At 45.5% G+C, this 24,327-nt stretch overlaps 1 protein-coding gene across 3 annotated transcripts in view; it reads left to right on the forward strand.

The window, feature by feature from the left end:
• CACNA1A (calcium voltage-gated channel subunit alpha1 A) overlaps window positions 1-24,327 on the forward strand; it is a 134,752-nt gene that overhangs the window by 108,078 nt on the left and 2,347 nt on the right. For 2 of the 3 annotated variants that reach the window (XM_033924194.1, XM_033924195.1), the window contains exons 37-45: window positions 990-1,086; window positions 8,011-8,116; window positions 8,270-8,377; window positions 9,544-9,644; window positions 11,132-11,241; window positions 11,991-12,129; window positions 15,623-15,736; window positions 22,856-23,045; window positions 23,870-24,090. In XM_033924194.1, coding sequence (XP_033780085.1) covers window positions 990-1,086; window positions 8,011-8,116; window positions 8,270-8,377; window positions 9,544-9,644; window positions 11,132-11,241; window positions 11,991-12,129; window positions 15,623-15,736; window positions 22,856-23,045; window positions 23,870-24,090 — 1,186 coding nt within the window. Of the gene's footprint in view, window positions 1-989; window positions 1,087-8,010; window positions 8,117-8,269; window positions 8,378-9,543; window positions 9,645-11,131; window positions 11,242-11,990; window positions 12,130-15,622; window positions 15,737-22,855; window positions 23,046-23,869; window positions 24,091-24,327 lie in introns of those variants that run through there. The other variant, XR_004537250.1, reaches the window with a different exon arrangement.

The raw sequence follows: 24,327 nt of genomic DNA on the forward strand, positions 1-24,327 counted from the left end.
AGGAAGGGTAGAATAAGAGTGGACTGAGGAATAGGGAGGCAGGGAAGTGAGCTGTCCTGTGCTCTCTTGCGTAAATGTATACGTTTTATGAAGCTGTTGGGTTGGGAGGAAAGGAGGCTCTCTCGCTTTGAACATTTCGCTAGTCTACCAATGCACTAACTTCCCTGTATTCTTCTTGCAGCGGGCGCATTCATTATAAGGATATGTACAGTTTATTACGGGTTATCTCTCCCCCCCTGGGCTTAGGGAAGAAATGCCCTCATAGGGTTGCTTGCAAGGTTTGATTTCCACTAAAACCTAAAACCTGCTAGCATCGACGGAATGAATGTTGCTTTTGGTTTTTTTAATATATATATTATATATATATATGAATGCATATATACGTGTATGTGTATATATATGGATATGCAGAGAAGTATCCATCTATCTATATATAGACGTATATATCCCTAATTTGCATTTTTCTACTTAGACTTACTTTCTCTGACTATGAACAAATGATGCAGGCACTGAGACTAACGCATGGACAGGTCTTGGTTGTCTCCCACCATTTCTGCTTGCTCTTAGCTGGAAAGGCATCGTGTCGCACGGGGGAGTGCATCAACGGACCTTTTCATTTGGGGAGGGGAGCGTCTGCATTACCATGCCACCATTTGACACTCTACGCCCTCCCGCCCTTCCTCCCTCCTCCAGTGCTGGCAGAGGGCTCTCCTTGCCCCCAAGAGCTCTCTTTGTGAGGCTGTGCTAGAGACCTCAGACAGAGCTCATAAAGAGCAGTCGATAACAAACAAGAAACAAGTTCTGACCTTATGTCTTTCTCTCTCTCTCTCTCTCTCTCTCATGCCTCTTTCTCCTTTCAATCAGTGAAGTAATTCATATTTTCCCCTTTTCTCTTGCAAGTTTTGTTCTTTTCTCTCTCTTTATATATATATATATATATTTTGGGGGCCTTTTTTTGGCTCATGTGTTTGTTTTCCCACTGCTCTCAGGGGCCGAATGAATTACAGAGATATGTATGAGATGTTGAGACACATGTCTCCACCCCTGGGTTTGGGGAAGAAATGCCCACCGCGAGTTGCATATAAGGTAGAATAAAAATCCTAAAGCAAAACAAAGTAGCAAACGTGGGAAACAGAAGTTTAATCAGCTGAACCCTCTCTAGATGAAGTTTTCTAAACCCTGACAGTGTGTCGTACAGTCTGTTAGTGTTTTCTGTCGTGTCAGAGACTCCATTATGGCCAGTAAACTCGGGGTGGGGGGAAAGGGACAGGGGAGCCCAGTCCTGCTGTACCTCTCACCTGCTCTAGCAGGTGTGCTCAAAGCCTCTTTGGGATCTGGATAGATCTCTCCTGACTCCGAAGGGGCTTCAGGCCTGTCTGTTGGCCAGAAGCAGGAAGGGCAGGATGAGAGATACAGCCGGGACCCTGAGAAACATTTACTTTCCTTTCATTTTCAGAGGAGGGGGCCCGTGGTCAAAGGTCATGTAGTCCACAGGGAATGGGAGATTAGACTGAAGGGTTGTACTTGACTTCTCAGTGTCAAACATAATGATAAGGATCTGCAAAAGTTAGAGGAATGGTCTAATGCCTGGCAACTAAAATTCAATGCAAAGAAATGCAGAGTAATGCATTTGGGGATTAATAATAGGAAGGAACCGTATATGCTGGGAGGAGAGAAGCTGATATGCACGGACGGGGAGAGGGACCTTGGGGTGATAGTGTCCGAAGATCTAAAGGCGAAAAAACAGTGTGACAAGGCAGTGGCGGCTGCCAGAAGGATGCTGGGCTGTATAAAGAGAGGCCTAGTCAGTAGAAAGAAGGTGTTGATGCCCCTGTACAGGTCATTGGTAAGGCCCCACTTGGAGTATTATGTTCAGTTTTGGAGACCGTATCTGGCGAAAGACGTAAGAAGACTTGAGGCGGTCCAGAGGAGGGCGACGAAAATGATAGGAGGCTTGCGCCAGAAGACGTATGAGGAGAGACTGGAAGCCCTGAATATGTATACCCTAGAGGAAAGGAGAGACAGGGGAGATATGATTCAGACGTTCAAATACTTAAAGGGTATTAACGTAGAACAAAATCTTTTCCAGAGAAAGGAAAATGGTAAAACCAGAGGACATAATTTGAGGTTGAGAGGTGGTAGATTCAGGGGCAATGTTAGGAAATTCTACTTTACGGAGAGGGTGGTGGATGCCTGGAATGCGCTCCCGAGAGAGGTGGTGGAGAGTAAAACTGTGACTGAGTTCAAAGAAGCGTGGGATGAACACAGAAGATTTAGAATCAGAAAATAATATTAAAGATTGAACTAGGCCAGTTACTGGGCAGACTTGTACGGTCTGTGTCTGTGCATGGCCGTTTGGAGGAGGATGGGCAGGGGAGGGCTTCAATGGCTGGGAGGGTGTAGATGGGCTGGAGTAAGTCTTAACAGAGATTTCGGCAGTTGGAACCCAAGCACAGTACCGGGTAAAGCTTTGGATTCTCACCCAGAAATAGCTAAGAAGAAGAAAAAAAAAAATTTAAATTGAATCAGGTTGGGCAGACTGGATGGATCATTCGGGTCTTTATCTGCCATCATCTACTATAATGGCGAGGCCTGATGGACAGACAGACAGCTAGACCACATGCTTCCCAGAGCCCCTATTCTGGACACTAGTAACCAAGTGTCCCTTGTGTACTGGTGGGTCCTGTCTACCTGTGTTTAGTGTATTTGCCAATTCTGCTGGATGGACAGACAACTAGAATGCTTCCTTCACAAGGAGGTCCAGGATTCTTTCTGTCTTTCTCGGCAGAGTCCCTGCAGATGTTTTCAAACCTGAGCAAGGATGAGAATTCACTACAGTCTGCAAAGAGTTAAAAAATTCAGGGACCTAATGACCAAGTCTACAGGAGAGAATTGAAAAGGCAAGGAGAGGATTACAATTGCTTTCTGTGGTCAAGCAGAAGAGAAGTGGATATAATCAGGGCTGGTGCTGGACATGGCTCCCAATGCATGCTTGCAGGTTGTCTACTTTTAATTTCAAGCCTGTTTGGGGACACCCAGTAACATGGCCATGGCAATTGGCTCTGTTTGCCCACCCCTGAATAGAACGAAGTGGAAGGTCGTGCTACTGGAAAGAAGTGCTAGCAGAAACAACTGACTCGGTCGTGTTTGCAAAGGAAAAGCAGGGGCTTGCTTCTGTTTTGATAATAACCCCAGTTAAACTCTGAACGCTCTGGGGTATTTATTGAATTCATTTTCTAGTTCAGAACGGGTTACAGGTTTAACATACATCATTTCAGTACAAGTTTTTATCCTAACATGATACATACTAGGGGCTAATGATAATATACAGTTTGCTATGGTTGTCTTTACGATGCAAGGTTTCCAGTACAAGTTATACCTAATTTGACACACAGAAAGTTACAGTGTATGATAAAAGTTATCCTTATGCGACGCATACTGGTTCAGGTACCAATATCCATCTCTTTGTAGTCTATCGGTCAAGGGTAGGGGTTTAGGTGAAGAGGTATGTTTTTATTGCTTTTCTAAAGCTGAGGAGTCCTTCAAGGGATCTGATCGGCAGGGGCAGTCGATTCCAGTGGCTCAGCATGAAGTGGGAATAGGACCGTCGTTTTGCAGTACCCATAGACTACCCAGGCCCAGCCCCTAGGAACATCTGTTCTTGCAGGTAACGATACACAAAGGTTGTCTAAATTCATTTAACCTACCAGTTGGGTAGACACTACCCTATAAGCTCATTTGCACAATCAGTGTCTAATGGCTTGGAAAATGGCTCTATAAGTGCTGGCTGGGGTTTTTTTTAAAGTACATTTTTCAGCATCGGGCAATGGGAAACAAACAGGAGACTTCATGTATAAGAAGATCCCAGCTCCAGTGAGGCTACTGGAGGTGATGGGCAGGGTTGGAAAGGGAGAAGCTATGCAGGACAGGAGGGGGCAAAGCCCCTGAATCCTGCTCTCTGTGGACTGCATGACAGGATCCCTCCCCCCAGCCTGAGAGGCAAAGGTGATAGGAAGCCCAACAAAAGGAAGAAACCAGGAGAATATTTTTATAGACATATTCTTAAGTTGAATAGAAACCCTGCTACTAACCTTTTTTTTTCCCATTCTTATCTTCTCTCTGTCCTCTCTCTCGTCTCGTCAATCCACTTCTAACCTGATGTCCAGCTCCTCCTCTGTGGCCCCCTACTCCTGAGTCCCTCCCTGCCTGTCACATACAGCTGCCAAATCATTTCGATGTTCCCCGCTATCACTCTGTCGGCTCATCTCTTCCTTAACTCCTTCATTTTCATTCACCCTTTGGAGGTGCCAAACCCTAGATCATACTGAGGTCTTTCTCCCTCCAAACTTTCACCCTGAAAACACTTTGGGTCTGATATTCATAGCAATTTAGCTGGACGAAGACCAAGTAAATTGCTTGGTCAGTGAGCTCTTAACTAGCTGAGAGCCACTGAATATAGCTGTCTTTGTCGTGGATGTTCTGGGGAGCAGAGTCAGCTCTTGGCCACTTAAGTGCTGATATTCAGCTCTTAAGTGGCCAGGTTTATGCTATAAATGAGACCATAGCCACTTAAGTGCTGAATATCAACTTAAGTGGCTATGTTTTAATCAACTTAAAAATAACAGGGTAGTTGAAGCTGAAGCCCACACAGGTCCCAGCTTGGAATATCCAGGAATAATACCTCTAGGAAAAGAGACTCACAAGCCCCAAACAGAGGCCAGACTCTATTTCATGGGACACAGCCTCAATCATAAGAACATATGAATACTGGGTCAGCCCAATGGTCCCTCTAGCCCAGTATCTCGATTTCACAGTGGTCAATCCAGGTCACAAGTACCTGACAGAAACCCAAATTGTAGCAACATTCCATGATGAATCTCCAAAGAGTAGCAAGATCCCATTCTACAGATTCCAGGACAAGTATTGGATTCCCCCATGTCTGTCTCAATAGCTGGTCTTAAGCTGTGTTCTTTCTAATATGCAGGGCTGAGGATAGCAGAAATACTACACATCCATCACACTCAGTTCCACATGAAGCCAGCTAAAATGTCTCACTGCAGAATCCAAACCCACAGCAATTGGATTTTCACCTACCTAAAACAGAGGAATCCAGGGATTTTAGGACCTGAGGCAGAAGTTGCTTGGTTTCCATGTTAGTCCGCTCTAATGGAAAATAAAGTAATAACCATTTCTATTACATCCACCGAATACAGTTTGACTAGCTTTTGGAAACCAACGCCCCCTTCCTCAGGACAGTATGAACATAGTCTCACTAGAGGCAGATTTTGTCAGATAAATCTGATTAATTTCTTTGACTGGGTGACCAGAGAATTGGATTGAGGCAGAGCGCTAGATGTGGTGCATTTAGATTTTAGCAAAGCCTTTGACGGTATTCCAACGGAATGCTCTCGGGATGGGCCCCAAAGTAGGTTAGGAACTGGTTGAGTGGAAGACAACAGAGGGTAGTCAGTAAATGCAGTTCATTTTGAAGATAAAAGCATGACCAGTGGTGTTTCACAGGAATGAGTTCCGGGTCCATTTCTTAAATCATTTTTGTAGGCAATATTGTGGAATCACTATTGGACAAGATCAGCCTCCACATGGATAACAACATCTGCAACAGGCTAGACAGGTGTGGATAATATGAGGAGGGACCTAGCTAAGCAGGAAGAATGGTCCAGGATTTGGCAACTAAGATCTAATGCTAAAAAATAAATTCAGGGCCATGCATTTGGGTTGCAAAACCGAAGGAGTGATAGGGTCTAGGGGGATGAAGTACATCTGTGCAAGAAAGACAAGCAGAACTTGGGTTTGATCAGATGTGATGATCTTAAAGGTGGCCAAACAGGTAGAAAAGGTGGTTGATGACAGTGAAAAGGTTTAGACTCAGGAGTAATCTAAGGAAATACTTCTTCAGAGAGAGGGTGGTGGCCTCCCAGTGAAGGTGGTAGAAATGAGAACTGTAGCTGAATTGAAGAAAGCATGGGATAAGTTCAGAGGATTTCTAAGGGAGAGGGCACTCTAAAGTTAAAAGGGGATAGATTCTGTACAAATGTAAGGAAGTTCTTCTTCACCCAGAGAGTGGTAGAAAACTGGAATGCTCTTCCGGAGGCTGTTATAGGGGAAAACAGCCTCCAGGGATTCAAGACAAAGTTAGACAAGTTCCTGCTGAACCAGAACGTACGCAGGTAAGGCTAGTCTCAGTTAGGGCGCTGGTCTTTGACCTGGGGGCAGTTGCATGAGCAGACTACTGGGCACGATGGACCACTGGTCTGACCCAGCAGCGGCAATTCTTATGTTCTTAGAGGAAGAGATTGTAGAAATTAGTAGTTAGTGCAAATGGACAGACTGGATAGGCCATAGGGTCTTTATCTGAGTCGTTTTCTATGTTTCTCTGAGGCAGAGCAAGGGATGGTAGAGATAGTAGTTGGTGTGGATGGACAGACTGGACATGCCATAGGGTCTTTATCTGCTGTCAGTTTTTGATTCTCTGTTGGACAGTCTCCTGTTTTCCATTCTAATCCAGCACTGTTGAGAGTCTCCTGGGGCAGGTATGGACAGTGATTATGAGAATGGTACATCCAACCTGCTTCATGGTTGAGGGAGGGGATGGGAGTCTGAGTTTGTGCACCTCCCTTGACTGAAATCTCACAGCTTCAATCTCCATTTGCTTATTCCATCCTTTCCCCTCAGCCTCTTCCATTTTCGCACACAGCCTGCTGTCCAGGGAAGGACTGTCAGACTAAAGCAGCTCTCCTCTGGTCCTCCCCAGCTCACCACTGGGATGGGAAACAAATACACTTTACTTATAGAGTTCCCGCTTTCCTGGTCAGAAGGCATGCGCTGAACATCCCTGCAGAAATCCCTTTCTTTCCTCTTGCTCTCTCTCTATCCTGCCTTCCTTATGCTGTGTCTCTTCCTGAAAGTTCTGGTGGATGCAATTTTTAGTTGCAAAGTTATAACCAAACCCTAACACCATTTTCATGGTCTGCAACCGTGACCATTATCAGAATCACTTAGGATGCCCCATTGCACTGAGAACAGGAAGATGATATCATGTTATTAGTCTATACGAGAGCTATGAATGAGTCTCGAGGTGTTCTCTGTGCTTCGCTTCTCTGTATGCCTTGCTCGTCATGTGCAGGTTCTCGTGCTGAAGTCTGCATGATGCATGGCCCCTGCATGCCCCTGGGGCAGTGGTGCTGGTGGCGCATGCAGCCGGTTGTAACATAAGGTGCCTGTTCTGTGCACTTGCTGCAAGTTTGATGGACATCGATGCATTTTGTGGCATTGCATTTCTTTGCATTGGCTTTCGCCTACACTCTATGCTCTGCGACCTTGAAATAGGCCTTGTGTTGGATTCGTCTTGGGAGGGGGGTGGCCTTTTCTTTTCCAAATGAGTCCCTTGAAGAAGAACTCTGAGGAAAATGTAGGTGTAGTGTAAATAGGCCTTAGTTTAGGATGGTGGGATTGTGTTGTTGGAGCAGAGCATTGGGGGTGTGAGGTACAAGTAGGGTTACCTTATGGCTCCAGAAAAAGGAAGATGAATTGGGACATCTGATGTTTACTTCCAATGCCTTCAATGGAAGTAAAAGCCCACATGTCTCTATCTGTCCTCCTTACTTCCATTGCTTTTAATGGAAGTAAAACGTGGATGTCTCAATCCATCATCCTTTTTCTGGAGCCATATGGTAACCCTAGGTACAAGGTGATCTAAGGCTTCTGGCAGTACACTGTGGGTAGAGATTGTTTAAGACACACGGACGTACACACATGCAACATACTTCACGATCCAGGAGAAAACAGCCTCTAATCTAAAGGCCTGAAGCGCTGGCTAGCAGAGGCGGGTCACCTGGAGCTTTTACTTCTCCTCATTGGCAGGCTAGAGACTGAAAGCCCAGCAGGTTACTGTCACTCAGACACCTCAGAGTTCTCCAGAGGAGGCTTCATTTGCTACACAGCTATGCACTAGGAGGGCAGGGTAACCATTTTCTCATTGCATCTCTGCAGAGGCTTCTACGCATGGACCTGCCAGTTGCTGATGACAATACGGTCCACTTTAACTCTACCCTCATGGCTCTGATAAGGACTGCACTGGACATAAAAATAGCAAAAGGTACAGTATGTGTAATAAGCCTGGAACTGCATTGAGGGGGGGGTGTCACCTAACAACCTAACACCTACACTTCCTGCTTCTGCCAGCAGAGGCCATGGTGGTGTTCTGTGGAACCACTAGTGACAGTCTCGCGTTTGCTTTGTGGCTTTCTAGGTGGAGCTGACAAGCAGCAGATGGATGCAGAACTGCGGAAAGAAATGATGGCCATTTGGCCTCATCTGTCCCAGAAAACGCTGGATCTCCTGGTCACACCCCATAAATGTAAGATGTCCCGCTGAGTCTGGGCCATAAGTAGGGTGACAAGGTTACCCATTTCAGAAGGGAGACATTTTGGCCAGTCCTGAATTTCTGCCAACCTCATTCTGGTGCATTATGGGACCTGTTGCACCGATTTCAATAGATAGAATCATGGACTACAAATCCTACACTGCTTTGGAATGTAATTTTAAAACCAGGATTGGCCAAAAAGTCTCCCTTCTGGAATGGGTAACCTGGTCACCCTAGCCTGCTTGGAAGTCTTTGGAAGCTGGTGGCTTCCTGGGGGGTTCGGCCAAAGAGCTGCAGCCCTTCTACTTGCAGTTGATCAAAGACCTTAGAAAGTCTGTCTTTATGAGAAGCTTGGGTTGCCTTAGCTGAGCAGATTGAACCACTATAGCCCAGCAGGTCTCACTTTCTTGTCCTTGGACTACCTGCAGAAGGGTTCTCCAAATCCTTATGAAAGCTTCCCTTCTCCCCTAGAAATTAGTTCTTGGTCATCTTAAGCTTGCTAATGATTGAAGTGGCCCCCAAGTGATGATGCAGACATGTAAACCACCTGACATACCCAGACCTAAGCATGAGAGTTTGTCACCTCAAGGTTTTGGGCTATGTGAGTCACTTATTTACCAACCTTGGAGAACCTCCCCTTTAGAGTAAGCAACTTTTCTGTCTAGTCACATGAGATGTCTTGACAAGAAGTCAAGCTTTTTCATATGTGGGCCCTGCTTATCTGAAAATGTCATGTCATATTTATCTTTTAGGAAACTCTTGAAAACAGTATTGTTTGGCCTTTATCTGCCATCATATTTCTATGTAAATCAAGAATAATAAAACCAATCCAATCCAGTGAGATTTTTGAGCAAACTGGCTAGGTGCTTATATCCAGTTTGCATAAAAAGATCAGGATACTCCACTTGGAAAGCAAGAATCTCAATAGCAAGGAAAAGAGTTCTTGGGGGATAACAATGAGGGAAAAGTGGATGGGACCAAAGGCAGGCTAGACTGGAAAGTGAACGTCACCCTCAACACTGCATTTCCAAATCTATACATGTCAGTTTTCAGTGGGAAGGCAGAACCCGTCTCTGTTGCAGGTTTCAAGAGATGGAGAAAGAGCCCACAGACCCAGCACTGAGATGTCCTGCAAATTTTCTTCTCTCTATCTCCTGCAGCCACAGACCTGACAGTGGGAAAGATTTATGCAGCCATGATGATTATGGAGTATTACCGACAAAGTAAAGCCAAGCGGCTTCAGGCCCTTCGGGAGGAGCAGGTAACAACAGGGGAGCTGGGTGGGATGGATTGCATGGGTCTGTCCCACCTCCCCAGAAAAAGGTATATTTTGCAGTTTCTTCCTTTAGGGCAATCTGCCAGAGACTGTGCAAAAGGGGATGCAGGAAGCAGGGCTGTTCCTGGCTTTTTGACACCCCATGGAGGGTTGAGTTTCCTCCCTCAGCTCATAAAACCCTAATGATGCCTGTTAGAATAACATTGAGCTCTGCTGTGGATAAACCCTTGTTACTCATTCTGTTTCATTCAGAGCGGTGTATCCTACTTATATCAGAACCAGGTCAAAGCAGGTCACAGAGATGCATTAACAAACTCCGTTCAGATTGACAAAACTTCCCTCCTGTATGGCAATACAATATTAAAATATTTATAAAATAAATGAGTTTGTAAAGCTTTAGAAAAAAGTACAGAAGTGAGATTTAATGTGCGTGGGAATGCTGTTTGAATTGTAATTGATTTGAAATTAAAGTCCCTTAAAATGTATACATATAGTATTAGAAAATCTAGAATAAAAAAAAGATTGAAACGATAGGAGTGCCTTGCCACAGGATAGGTTAAAAATTTTGAACAGGTAACCAATGTAATTGGATCAACAACGGCATAACCTGATTGAACTTCTCCATAAATCAATTTAGCTGTCATATTTTGTAATAACTGTAGTTTAAAACAGTGCTGAGAAGAAAACCTGGTGTCAGCTGTAGCTGCACCCAGAAATTGCAGGTGAAGCGTGAAATAACCATAGGCATTCTCATTTGATTTTATGAGAAAAGACATGAACAGGCGGCCTCTCTCACAATCTCCTTGCTCGAGAGGGCAGCTTTGACTTCCAAGATAGCTCCAGTTTCACACCACAGGCTCATGTAAATGTGCAGAAAACTGGCACTTATGCATACAAATGGCAGCCAATTGACTGAGTGCCATCCCTTAAAAGCACAAAAAATGGAATAGTAGGGGGTTTTCACATGGGCAGGGCATGGGTGAAGCTGCCACTTATGCAATGAAAGGGGGTGTTCACTTGGGTGTGGAATATGTGGGCATGGGTGGGGCATAGGTAGGGCATGGGTGGAGCTGCTACTTATGCATACAGCTTATAGAATATCATAATTTATGCATGCCACTGCTGCATTCAATGTCAGCTTTAAAGAGTGGCAAGTAGGGCAATTGCCCTGGGCCCCTATGCAACAGGGGTTTCCAAGCTTCTGCAGTCTGAAGGAGGAATACCTGAAGGTAGGCTTTGGGTCCCCTCCCCTTCCCTAGGCCCCGCCTGTCTGATACCAGCTCTCCCTGCAGTAACATCAGCTCTATGGTGCTAATACTGGGTTCTGATAGCATTATATAAGGGAATTTGGGCTCCCCCGTGCTCCATCGAGGCACAGGCCTGGCTCTGCATTTATTTTCCCAGTGTTTCCCAGAGGCCGCTCGAGTGTTGCAGGACTGTCTGATACCAGCTCATTTCATGTCCTCCTGCAGAATCGAACGCCGCTAATGTTTCAACGCATGGAACCGCCGTCACCAACGCAGGAGGGTGGCCTAGGTCAGACGTCTCTTCCCTCATCTCAGCTGGATCCAGGAGGTGGCCTGTAAGTCTTCCTCATTCTCCTCCTCCCTTTTACTACTGCGCTCAAGAGTCAGGGTGAAGGAAGCCAACAACCTGCTGCTGCCCAGTTTTCTGTGTTACGCCAGTGGACACTAGTCTTGCCAGGGAAGCAGATTGGTATTCAACCACTTAGTTATACATGGACTTTAGTGAAGCCCTTGTGAAGGGATATATTACCTGCTGAATATTGCAGGTGGATAGACTGGTCTGGATTTTCAGTGATGCCACTTGGAGCTAGTACAGGCTTCGTAACATTCAGTTCACATGGTGTGAGGATTTGGCCCCTGCCAACAGTCTCTCTGCCATGTTCTGTAGAAACTGGAGGCATTCCAAATTGTTTTCAATTAGGTAGGCTACTGAAAATGTATGCTAGTCTTGGTCCTTCTTGCTTACTTTGTGTGTTACAGGTAGAGAGACTACTGGCTTGTGAGCCAGGGTGAGCATCTGTATTTAGCTGACAATGGGAGCTGAGTGAGAAATTCAGCTGCCAAGCGTTCAGATTCAGCCAGGTGCTAGAAGAGTAAGCCTTCACCTAGCTGGCCTCATATGCCTTCCTCCTGGCATCCTGTTTCAGTACTAAACTGCTCCCCCTCCAAGCCCCAGCCATCACCTATTAATCATGAGCTGTTTAACTCCCAGCACTCAACACAACACAACATAGTCAGTCTGTCTTGACCCTTCATAGTGTATTTGCAGGCTGAATGCTGATTGAGCTCTCTATGTTCTCTACAGAGGAACACTGGAAGGTGGTATGAAGGAGAGTCAGTCGTGGGTGACCCAGCGGGCACAGGAGATGTTTCAGAAAGCAGGGCCGTGGAGTCCTGAACGAGGTCGTCCGCAGGACATTCCCAGCAGGCGGCCAAATTCCCAGGTGCTTCACTTGCCTCTGATTCTCAGTACTAACCAGATAGCACTGGTGATCGGCATCACTTCTAATATTCACTGCTGGCCAGAAGCTGGATATCAGCACTGAATACTTGGAGGAGTTTTATAAAACATTGACTGTTGCAGGCTTAATTTTGAGACTTTTATATTATACTGCTCATTTAGATAAACCTGGTTGAATGGGGAAGAGCCAACGTGGATTTTACTAACATATTAGAATTCTTTGGCTATGTGAATTAGTGTGTGGCTAAAAGTGAGCTGGTTCATACAGTATTGCTGGTTTTTTAGGAGGTGTTTGATAAAGTCCTTATGGAATTGAAAAGTCATGAGATAGCAGGCGGTATCTTATTGTGGATCGCCAGCTGGTTTAAAGACAAGAAGCAAAGAATAGGGCTAAATGGCCAGTTTTCCCAATGTAAAGGGGTAAATAGTGGAGCGCCTCCGGGATCTGTATTGGGATAAGTGCCCTTTAACATAGCCATTAATAATCTGGAATCGATCACATTTTCAGATGATAGAAAATGATTCAAAGCAGTTAAACATGGTTAGAATGTGAGAAGTTGCAGGACCTTGTGAGCCTGGGAGCCAAAATGGCAAGTCAAATGTTGCTAATAATTTGGATTTGGCTCAAGGTGAGCTACGGTCAGGTACTTCCCTGTCTCTGGGTGGCTTATAACTGAGGCAGTGGGGGGTTAAGTTACCCCAAACCACATGGAGCTATAGCAGGATTTGAACCCTTGCTGGTGCTCTGGGCACTCCGTATGTTGGATGAGTGCACGGTGGCTCTGAGGACTGGGATTCCCTCCCATGTTAGTTAGTTCCTGGGGTCAAAGCCCTCACTTGCACCTGTTTCACAGCTGAGTCCAGGGAAGAAAAAGCAAGAAACCAGCAACTGGCTGACTGGTGGCTCAGAGGAAAATGGGTTTCACCTCCATGTTGGAGAAATCGTGGGTTGGAATCCCATACTTGCACCTGACATGTTGCCTAAGTATAGGGTTTGCCTATTTGGGTTGTTTTTTTTGGGAGGGGGAGGGGAAGACATCTTATAGTGGAATATTGTGGAACTTAGCATGAAAAATGAATAATTAGTGGATTGTTGGTTCAACATTGCCCTGATAATGAATGTGACTGTAGGGCAGACTGGATGGGCCACACAGGTCTTTATGACGCAGGTTCCATATAAGGAGTCGCCACTGAGGAACTGGATTTACGTGTCATTGTGGACAGGACATAGAAATCTTCCGCTTACATGCAGTGGTTGCCAAAAAAGCCAACAGTATGTTAGGAATTATTAGGAAAGGAATGGAGATTAAAACAGATTCCTAATGCCTCTGTTTATCTCCATGATGTGACCTCACCTTGACCAATTGTGGTTGCTGCATCTCCAAAAAGATACAGAGAAGGGCAACCAAAATTATTGAGGGGATGGAAGGAAAGGCTAAAGAAGTGAAAAGGCAGCTGAGGGGAGATATGACAGGTCTCTAAAATCATCAGTGAGGTGGAATGGTTAAATAGAGAAGAGTCATTTAACCTTTCAAACATAAAAACAAGAATACGTTCCATGAAACTAACAAGTAACAATTTAGGACAAACAAGCTGTGGAATTTGTTACAGGAGATGACATTTAACATAAAGTAGGTCTTCAAGAGGTTTGAATGAATTTCCAGAGCAAAAGTCCATAAAGCACAGTTACTTACCGTAACAGGTGTTATCCAGGGACAGCAGGCAGCTATTCTCACATATGGGTGACGTCATCCGATGGAGCCTCGATGCGGACACCTCACAAGCAAACTTGCTTGAAGAAACTAGAAGTTTCGAGTCACCCGCACCGCACATGCGCAAGTGCCTTCCCGCCCAGCGCACAAGGCACGTCTCCTCAGTTCAGATAGCTAGCAGGGGAGGTGGGTGGGTTGTGAGAATAGCTGCCTGCTGTCCCTGGATTACATCTGTTACGGTAAGTAACTGTGCTTTATCCTAGGACAAGCAGGCAGGTATTCTCACATATGGGTGACTTCCAAGCTAACCAGAATGGGATGGTGGGAGCGTTGGCAATTTAGGAGAATAAATTTTGTAATACTGTTTGGCCAAACTGTCCATCCCGTCTGGAGAAAGTATCCAGACAATAGTGAGAAGTGAAGGTATGAACCGAGGACCAAGTAGCAGCCTTGCAAATCTCCTCAATCGGTGTCGATCTGAGGAAAGCTACAGAAGCTGCCATTGCTCTGACTTTATGGGTTGTGACTTTACTGTGAAGTGGTAATCCAGCCTGGGTATAGCAGAAAGAGATACAAGCCGCCATCCAATTAGAGATGGTGCGTTTAGAAATTGGATAGAAACATAGAAAGATGACGGCAGAAAAGGGCCAAGGCCCATCAAGTCTGCCCACTCTATAGACCCTCCCCTTAAGATTAGCCAATGTTTTACCCTGACCCATGTAGGGATCCCACATGGGCGTCCCATTTATTCTTAAAATCTGGCACGCTGCTGGCCTCGATTACCTGTACTGGAAGCTTGTTCCATTGATCAATCACTCGCTCCGTGAAGAAATACTTCCTGGTGTCGCCGTGAAATTTTCCGCCCTTGAGTTTGAGCGGGTGCCCCCTTGTGGTTGAGGGGCCTCTGAGAAGGAAAATGTTATCTTCCACTTCTATACGTCCGGTGACGTATTTAAACGTCTCAATCATGTCTCCCCAACTTATTTGGATCAAAAGAGACAAAAAGTTGAGGAGCAGTTCTTTGTGGTTTGGTGCGTTCCAAGTAGAAGGCCAAAGCACGTTTACAGTCCTAGGGTCACTAGGACTGAATGAGCGGGTCAGTAGAGTGACAGTATAATTACAATTATTCTTTAGGGGGTCAGTAGATTTAAGAGGGTGGGTAAATAGTGTGGGCAGACTTGATGGGCTATGGCCCTTATCTGCCGTCATCTTTCTATGTTTCTATGTTACAGTCCAGAGTATGAAGAGCTGATTCTCCAGGGTGAGAATGAGGCTTTGGAAAAAACACTGGGAAAGTAAAAACACAGCGATTCGTGAGAAAAATAAAACACAAACCGTGGTGAGAGAAGGCACGAACGTACGAAGTTACCGGAGAGAGCCAAAAAGACGGACTTTTTGGCTCCGCGGAAAACTAAGAACTGAGGAGACGCGCCCTGTGCATTGGGCAGGAAGGCACTCGCGCATGCGCAGTGCGGGCAACTCGAAACTTCTAGTTTCTTCAAGCAAGTCTGCTCGTGAGGCGTACGCATCTAGGCTCCGTCTGATGACATCACCCATATGTGAGAATACCTGCCTGTTTGTCCTGGGATAAACAATTATTAGCCAGGCAGACCCAGAATCAGCAACACTTTGATATATGGCCTACAAAGTCCAAATTTGCCACATATCAAGATCTGCCTGCTGTGTCATCCATCCTTACTGTGACTCTCCCAGAGGGGGAAGTTGGGGAAAGTGTTGACTCTCTCATGCACTTCTGATTTGCAGTCCGTGGAGATGAGAGAGATGGGAAAAGGTGGCTACTCGGACAGTGACCACTACCTGCCAATGGAAGGGCATGGCCGGGCGGCATCCATGCCACGGCTCCCCGCTGAGAACCAGGTAAGAGTCTCTTTAATTGTTTCAAAGTTGTAGTGAAAGAGGGAAAAGTTGAGTCTATAAGTAGCAAACCTTAAAGGTGAACTTTGCCACTCTCAGTAGGGCCGATGCTTAGAATCAGAGTCTGTCTGACAGGAGTTATATTTGGGATGTAACACCAGCAGTGGGTAAGTTGAGACCGCGTTTAGCAGGACTTTTAGAGGGTCCTTCTGTTACAACCCACCTCCTTGGCCATAGGACCTATATTTTGGCATGCACTTTGATTACTGACCTATGCTACAAAGAGCATGGAAATCTCCCAGAATTGGAGAGTAAACTTCCCATTGCCACAAGATTGTGCATCTCACAGTACCAATAAGACAAAAACCCTGAAGGTGTCTGTTAGCATGGGGCGTATGTTATCATGAGAAGGGTTCTGCATATGCTACATTGTCAAAACAAAAGACTATTCCAAGTGGAAATCTGAGAGTCCGAAGTTCATCTTTAAGAAATAATCTACCCACAACACACTTTGTGATGGCCAAGCCCCAGATGTAAGGAAGGTTAAGATGCTTGGTCCCGTGAATCCTCCGAGCGCTCGGGAGCAGCAGTGTCACAGATGTCCTGTCTGATGTCATAACCTTAATGGACCAGTCAGGTGCCATATGTGTGAAGTAGTCTGTGACATGTTTTGGGGATTCAAGGGAAATGTAGGGGAATGGACCCCAGAATTGGCAGTGGAGGTGTGTGTGTGTGGGGGGGGGGGGGGGGGGGAGGAGGTGCCACCTAGCATGTAGATTTTGGAACCCTGCTCAGGCCACATGCAGCAAGTGGTCTTTCTCATATTAAAGTCCAATTTTCTTTCACTGTTTCTCACAAATGTAAAAAGAAACGGCTGTAACGTGGCCTTCCAAATTTCAAACTGTGAAGAGCACATATGCACCAGGAAAAAGATGCAGAAAGCTGATAGGGGGGGAGCTTACTGTCTTTCTGAGGTGTTGACAAAGGTCTGAGTGACTCGCAGATCCTCAAAGAGTTATAAAATGTGTTCCAATGCAAAATGCCTACATTTTTCCAAAGGCACAAGAGACTGGGGGATCCTGAAGTGTGTGGTGCGTAGATTTCTTAGGGGAAGAGGAGGCTGGAAGTTTTTGTGTCTGTAACTGAATCAACTGTTGTGGTCAGAAAAGTGATTCACAACTGTGTGATGTCCAGTGACCATACGCTGCTCCCTTCTTCCATTCAGCTGCTCATAAGCTACCCATACCACGGAGCATGTCCCATGCCCATGTGCTGAACCTATTATGCTCTCCAACCCATCACTGAGCATGGCCCCCACAGACCATTTCATGTGTGCAACCCACATCAGGGGACAGTTACAGCACGCAAGCGGGGTCCAAGAGCTGTGAAATGGATGGAAGTAGGCTGCTCCCCTGAAGAGGCCTTTAACATGTTAGCGACTCTCTCCTCACCTAGGGCAGATCTTGCCAGGTGAGATTCATCCTCAGGGCTGTTGTGCAGGATTCGGAGGAGCCTGGCAGGTGATTGGTGCTTCCTGCCCTCAGCCAGGCTTTCTGTGTTCTGGCAGCCAGGGGAGCTAGAATCAGGTGGAGCTAAATTTGAGAGAGGGTCCGATCAAGCAGTCTCTGCAAAGCTGATTACTTGCAAATAAATGCTGCATCTCAGCTTCATTCCTCTCCCTTTGTCAGGCCCTCCTCCCCTTTCCTTCTCATTCTGTCTCACTTGTCTTTCTTTCTTTCCTCTCTTTATTCTGTCACACTCCCCTTTGTCACTCTCTTCTGTATTTCATTCTACCATTCTCTTCTACCTACTATTTTTTGCCCTCATTCTGTCACATTCTATCACACTTCTCTATCTTTCACTCTGTCGCACTCTCCTATCCTCCCTCCTTCCCCTACCTTCTCTCTCTCATTCTGTCTCACTCTCATTCTTTCCCCCTCACTCCATCACACTTGCTTGTGTTTCACTCTGCCATAGACTCCTCTCCTTTTCCCCTAATTTTGTTTTTCACTTTATCACACTCTCCTATCTTTAATTTTGAGTTTCTCCTCCTTCTGTCATACTCTCCCTTCATTCACTCTGTCACGCTCGCCTTTTCTTTCCCTCTCACTCTGCCACTATGTCTTGTCTTTTACTGTCGCTGTCTTCTATCTTTTCCCTGGAATTGCTCCTTTCCTCCTGTCTCAGATCTCTTGTTTTGTCCTCTCTTCTTGTCTCTTTCTATCATGCTTTAGTTTCTTTCTCTTTTGTTTAGATCTTCTGTGTCTCACTCTCTCATTTTGTCCTGTTCTTCTGTCTAAAACTCTCTTTTCCCTCTCTCAGTATCCTTTCTCTTCCTCCAACTCTGTCACACTCCTTTATTCTCCCTTAACCCTGTATGTCACCCCCTTTCTTTCCACTCATCCTCTTCTTCGCCCTCTAATTTACCCCTCACCTGTACATCATGGTTCCTGCCTCTTGCCAGGCCCAGCTTTTCACAGTGGGTTGCATTTGTGGGATGCCACTAGGTGATGCTCAGAAACCAGTGGCAGGGCGGGGTAGATACCACACATCCCCGAAGCTTTCACGGTCCCCTTGCCTGCTCATCTCCACCCGTCTGCCTCTCTTTCCTCTGCTTTCTTCTCTGCTCAGGAGAAATGTATAGGAATTTGGAAATTAACTATATCCTTTTTGATTGCTCACTGTTAACTGTTTGATATTTTCTGTCCCCCCCCTCCTCTCCCCACTTCTACGGCTCCCTTTTACCTCACTCTCTTCCCACTCTGAGTTTCTTCTGGGCTGTCCTATTTATTTTCTTGTCTTTGTTTCTGTGTGCTCCGTCTTGTATGGCTGTGTCAGAGGAGGAAGGTGCGACCCCGAGGGAGTAATCTCAGTGTATGTACCTTATCTTACTGTCTATTCTCTCCCTCTCCCTCCCTTAACTTTCCCTCTTCCTCAACTTCACTCAGACCTCTCATGAGCATCTTCAATCCTGACTCTATGGTCTCCGAGTGGGGGATACCTGAGAACAGCTTACCCCTCCAACACCCCAGAGATTACATAGTCCCACTACATGGGGAAGTTATCAATATGATTATTTTACCACTAGTAACTGGGGTTAACAATAAAATAACCTGTCTTAACAGGATCCCATGTTGATCACTTTCCCCTTTAATTAAAGAAAAAGGAATGTCTCTAGAAATGTAAATCACTGCTCCATACAAGGACTAGTTACAAACTGGTTATGAGAGAAACACAAAAAATGTTTACTAGAGAACATGGGGACAAATTTGCCCCCACCCCCGTGGGACCTATCTCTATCCCTGTCCCTTTCCTGCAAGTTCTGTCCTCATCTGCACAATCCTTGAACACTTACGAGTTTAAAGTATCGAGGCTTGTGCAGACGAGGACAGATCTTGTGGGGATGGGACAGAACAGGGATGGAGAGAGATCCCACATGTCATTCTTTAATGTTTATTTCAACACAACTAGATGGGAGCACACCATGATCACCAGAGACAGGAAGAGGACATGCAATTCAGTTTTTCATCACACAACCCCAAGGCATGACAGAGTTGGTAGGCAATGCTAGAATACAAAACTTGAAAACACATTTCACATAACAACTGTATGTAGATAAGAGCACTTGGACTATCCATTCTTCCCACCCGTCTCCCCCTCTGGTGCTCTACCACTTGGTTACCAGCCATTAAAATGGTTATTTTAACACTAAACCTGTGCTATTTTAATCTTTCCTTCAGTTCTGTTCTTATGGATGTTGGAAGGGCGTTCCAGGTTCTCGTAGCGACATGTTATTAGTATCTAGGTCTCATTGCATGAAATGGGACTAGTGCTAAAACATAACCAGTTAGTGGTAAAATAACATTCTAATGGGCGTCCATGTTGATAACGTCTCCACATAGAGCCATAGGATAGTAACACTTCTGTGCATTATTTAATTATTCAATTGGCCCTTGATTGGCTATAACTATCTCTACTTTACTGGCGCTGTTAGTTATGACAAGTGTGTGTACAAATTACCTAGCGTTCATACGGAGGGCGCAGGCAGGTCATGGGCATTCCGACACTTTCTGGAATACTCTCCATGATGCTTTCAAGATGCCGCGTTAAAGCTACATCATGGCAGACTATGGACTTTTCCTCCAGGAATTTGTCCAAACTACATTAACTGCTCATATTGATATACGCCCAAAGGCAGTGCCATCATGCTGGTTTAAAAACCCCCCAAACAAACAATCCAACAGATTAAAATATAAAATAAAATATGATAAGAAATGCCATTCTGTTACTAGTAAAGATAACAGAAATTAAGTCTCTCAGCCATACCATCACATAAACTCTAACGTCAATAAAGAGGATTGTTTCAGATCTCTCAAATATCTGAAATGAAGACTTTAGATGAAGATAGTGTGACAGGGCATTCAAAACAATTTTGAGTGGCATCTGAGCAGCTTTTCACTATTTGACCAGCTAATTGCTAGTCACTGGAACTGTAGAGCGTCAAGTCATCTTCAGTAAATGTGATCTATCCTCTGGTTCATTGGCATCATTAAGAGTAAGGCTAAACCTTTAGGCCACAGAATGGAAAACAGAAGCAGTGACAGAGAGTCTCCCTGAACTATCTTATGTTGGATCTTGGTAATACACTCAGACCTTTAAACTTCTACAATATGATTTCCTTTAAATCAGTTTCTATTATTACCTAGAACAGCTGGATCTTGGTATTAGAAATGTGAAAGTGTCCATCTGCATATCACAGGGGGAATGTGATTTCTTCTGTACATTTTACACTGAGATGGATGTCTTTATTCAGCATGAGCTGTTCCTTGATTCCATATTCTCTCTTCTTACTGCCAAGATGTTATTACAGTTGATAACTGTACGAGGGCTCTTCGAAAAGTTTCTGCACTTTTATTTTTTAAATATCTCAAAAGCAAATGACACCACTTTTCCACATAGTTACCCTGTTTTGCCTGACTGCTCGCATGGCATTCCAACAATGACAAAAGCATGGCACAACGGAGGAGTCGTGAGGATAAGATGTCAATAATTCAACTACGAGTAGACGGTAGTAGCACTGCGAAGACTCAACACTGACAATATTTTGGAATCAGTACCTTTGTCGTGACCATTAGCATTGCTTTGGACTCCAGTTTTTGGCTCTGCTCATTTCAAACATTTACCTGTGCTTAATGCACTATTCATGCAATAGAGAAATCATCCTTCAAGACTTGACAAAGGTGTTGATTCTGAAACACTGTCAGTGTTTAGTCTTCGCAGTGTACCCGTGGCTGAATTATTAACTTCTTATCCTCATGACTCCTCCATTGTGCCCTATTCCACGATACACCCTCTTACCACTTCTCCCGCCCCATTCATTTCCTGCAAAAATATGAATGTGCAGAAACTTTTTGAAGAGCCCTCGTATATTCTGTCAGCATCAAGTTATCAAGGGCCGGAATCCAGTCGGGTTTTCAGGATTTCCCCAATGAATATGCATGAGATCTATTTGCATGCGCTGCCTCCCATTGTATGCAAATGGATTTCATGCATATCCATTGGGGAAATCCTAAAAACCCGACTGGATTCCGGCCCTTGTTGCCCACCCCTGCTCTAGACAGACAAGTTTTGGGAGATGTTACTTGGATCTCCCTTTGGAAAATGAAATATTCTGCCTGTTCTTAGCCATTGTAAAGTTATGTTTGGCTGCCTAACCAACTGATTTTTGCAATTTACCAGATCTTGGTGAAGGGATCTTAATGGTTTGACCAAAAATTGGGCAATCTTTCTCTGTGTAAAAGCCAGTTTTATGTTCTGACAGAGGTTTCATGAAATTGCTTAGCCGAATATGCACATTGACACGATCGTACCATATGTAGGCATTCCAAGGGGGGTGGGGGGAGGAGCAGTCGCAGATGCTTTGTTCACGTGTTCTATGAAGTTACATGTGTACACACTGTCCATAGAAATGTATTTATAGCTTTTTCAAAACAGGTACATGGACATTTGGGTGCTGCTGGAGCTGGTTCTGGGAATCTATTTTACAAAGACACATAGGCGCCTAGGTTGACTTTATAAATCAGGCACTTTATATACTTCTCAGGGAGATACATAAATATCTGGCTATAAAATCAGGTTGTTAATGGGCAGACTGAAAGAGGGGCTGCAGGATAAAGGCAGGGCATCAGGGTATAATCCCAATACTGTTAATGAGTCTGTCTGGGATAAATCACTTTATTTTCTTTTTCTAAGCCCTGGTTGGGTCATGGACTCTATGTGTGACCTTAAGATAAGTTCCTGTCTCTCCCTGTGCCTGAGTTCTAATCCCTGGCTCTGTCACTGTGTGTGACCTCAGGGTGAGTTGCTTTCTCTTCTGTGTTTCAGTTCTAATCCCCAGCTCTGTCACTGGCTTTTGGCGCTTGACCTCAGGGAGAGTCACTTTATCTCCTAATCCCCGGCTTTGTCACTGTCTATGACCTCAGGGAGAGTCACTTTATCTCCTGTGTCTCAGTTCTAATCCCCAGCTCTGTCACTGATTCTCTGTGTTTGACCTTAGGGGAGTCACTTTCTCTCTGTGTCACTGACGGTTCTAATCCACAGCTCTGACACAAACTCTGTGTGTGAGTTTAGAGAACATAAGAATAGTCTTACTGGGTCAGACCAAATGTCCATCAAGCCCAGTAGCCCGTTCTCACGGTGGCCAATCCAGGTCCCTAGTACCTGTCCAAAACCCAAAGAGTAACAAAAGATTCTGGAACCCCAAAGAGTAGCAACATTCCATGCTATCGATCTAGGGCAAGCAGTTCTAATCCCTACCTCTGTCACAGATTTTCTTTGTTAGACCCTATGGTATATCCCATTCTCTCCCTGTCCCTCAGTCCCAGTCTCTGACACTATGTGACATTGAGGGAGGGGGGTTCATATTATGCTTTAGTGCCTCAGTTCACTGTCACGATAAAGAGGTTTCAGGGAAGCTAGTGTTTTTCCAGTCTCCTTACCAGGTTCGCAAATGAGGGCATCTCTGTGGCATCGGGGGGTTGAGGCATGCCCAAATAAATGTACCGAGAAACAGCTTTCCTTCTGTGCTGAAGCAACGTGTTTATATCAACCTCTTATTTACAGACCATTGCTGACGCCAGCCCCATGAAGCGCTCGGCCTCCATGCTGGGACACCCACACACGAAAGGCATTCGGTTGGATGAATATTCCCTGGAGAGGGTCGTTCCAGAGGAGAACCAACGCCATCGACGGAGGGAAAGGAGCCATCGAACGTCTGAGCGTTCACTCAGCAGATATACAGACATAGACACAGGTTAGAGCTTTTGATAGGACACTGGGAGTGTGTGAGTGTGCATGGAGGAAGGATGTAGCTGCGATTAAGGAATGAAGAGCAAAGAGCGAGTGTGTGCAGAACGAGCAAGGAAAAGCAGAGGACAGGCAGAAGTGGGGTACAGCTTTCAGAGGATATGTCCAGGGATCTCAGAACAGCCCAGCAGTAGCCCACAGCTGGATTTAGCAGCCCCATCGAAATGATGAGGACTCCAGTACGGAGCACTGGTTGGGTATCAGGGTGTCTTTATAAGTGGGAGTATGTGACACCCTAGCGCATTCTGGAAGTTGAGCTGATAATGCTGCTCATGTGTATTAAGAGAATAAGTCCTATACTCCTGGAATTGGGTGGGGATTGGCGATCGCTCGAGGGATATCTTTTCAGTATTTTGTGGAGTAGTCCCATGAATGTGAGATCCCTGGTGAAATATATGCTTGTTCCTGCTCTGTGACTGTATGTGAGTGATACTCTTGACGTGGTCCAATTCTGCAGTTCCTAGATCAGAATTATCTTAAAAATCCTGACTAGCTGCTCTTTTAGTGACATCCAGTAGTCAGGCAGCAAACTGTACTTAGCTGGCTGCATGACACTGAGTGTATGCCACTCTCGCTGCCCACTGCGCTAGGACATGTGGGGAGACGTGGTTGCCACGGTGCTTAGAGTACCAGGGAAGCAGCTTTTGCATGTAACAGCAGTGAAACCTTTGCACTGATCAGTGTTAGACCATTTCTTCCTGCCTGTGCACTGGTGACCTCGAGCCTCAGAAGCAGAATGACTCTCTCTGTATCTTCTCTCGCTGGCACCAGGGCTAGGAACAGACCTGAGCATCACCACACAGTCAGGAGACCTGCCTCCTAAAGAGAGGGATCAGGAACGAGGAAGATCCAAGGACAGAAAACATCATCACCATCACCATCACCACCACCACCACCACCATCACACACCATCGGACAAGGACCACCATGACTACAACCGGCGCTGGTCCCGCTCTCCCAGTGAGGGCCGGGAATGTGGCCCGTACAGGCAGGTGGGTCTGTCTTCCTCAAGAGATACAAGTGAGGCAGATGGCACTGGTCCCCAAGGGAAAGCAAACCTCGTGCTGACCCTTCCCTCTCTGGTAAGCACTCACTTCTGAACATTCAGGAGATTTGTACAGATCAGGGAAGCAGAGCTAAAGCTATAGCTAATGGCCAAGCTGCAGGACACTGGGTTCTGGAGGGAGCCCGAGTCTGTGGACTGCCACATGGCTCATCTGCAAGAGAGA

The sequence above is a fragment of the Geotrypetes seraphini genome, chromosome 16 (assembly GCF_902459505.1).
Source record: "Geotrypetes seraphini chromosome 16, aGeoSer1.1, whole genome shotgun sequence".
NCBI classification, from domain to species: Eukaryota; Metazoa; Chordata; class Amphibia; order Gymnophiona; family Dermophiidae; genus Geotrypetes; species Geotrypetes seraphini.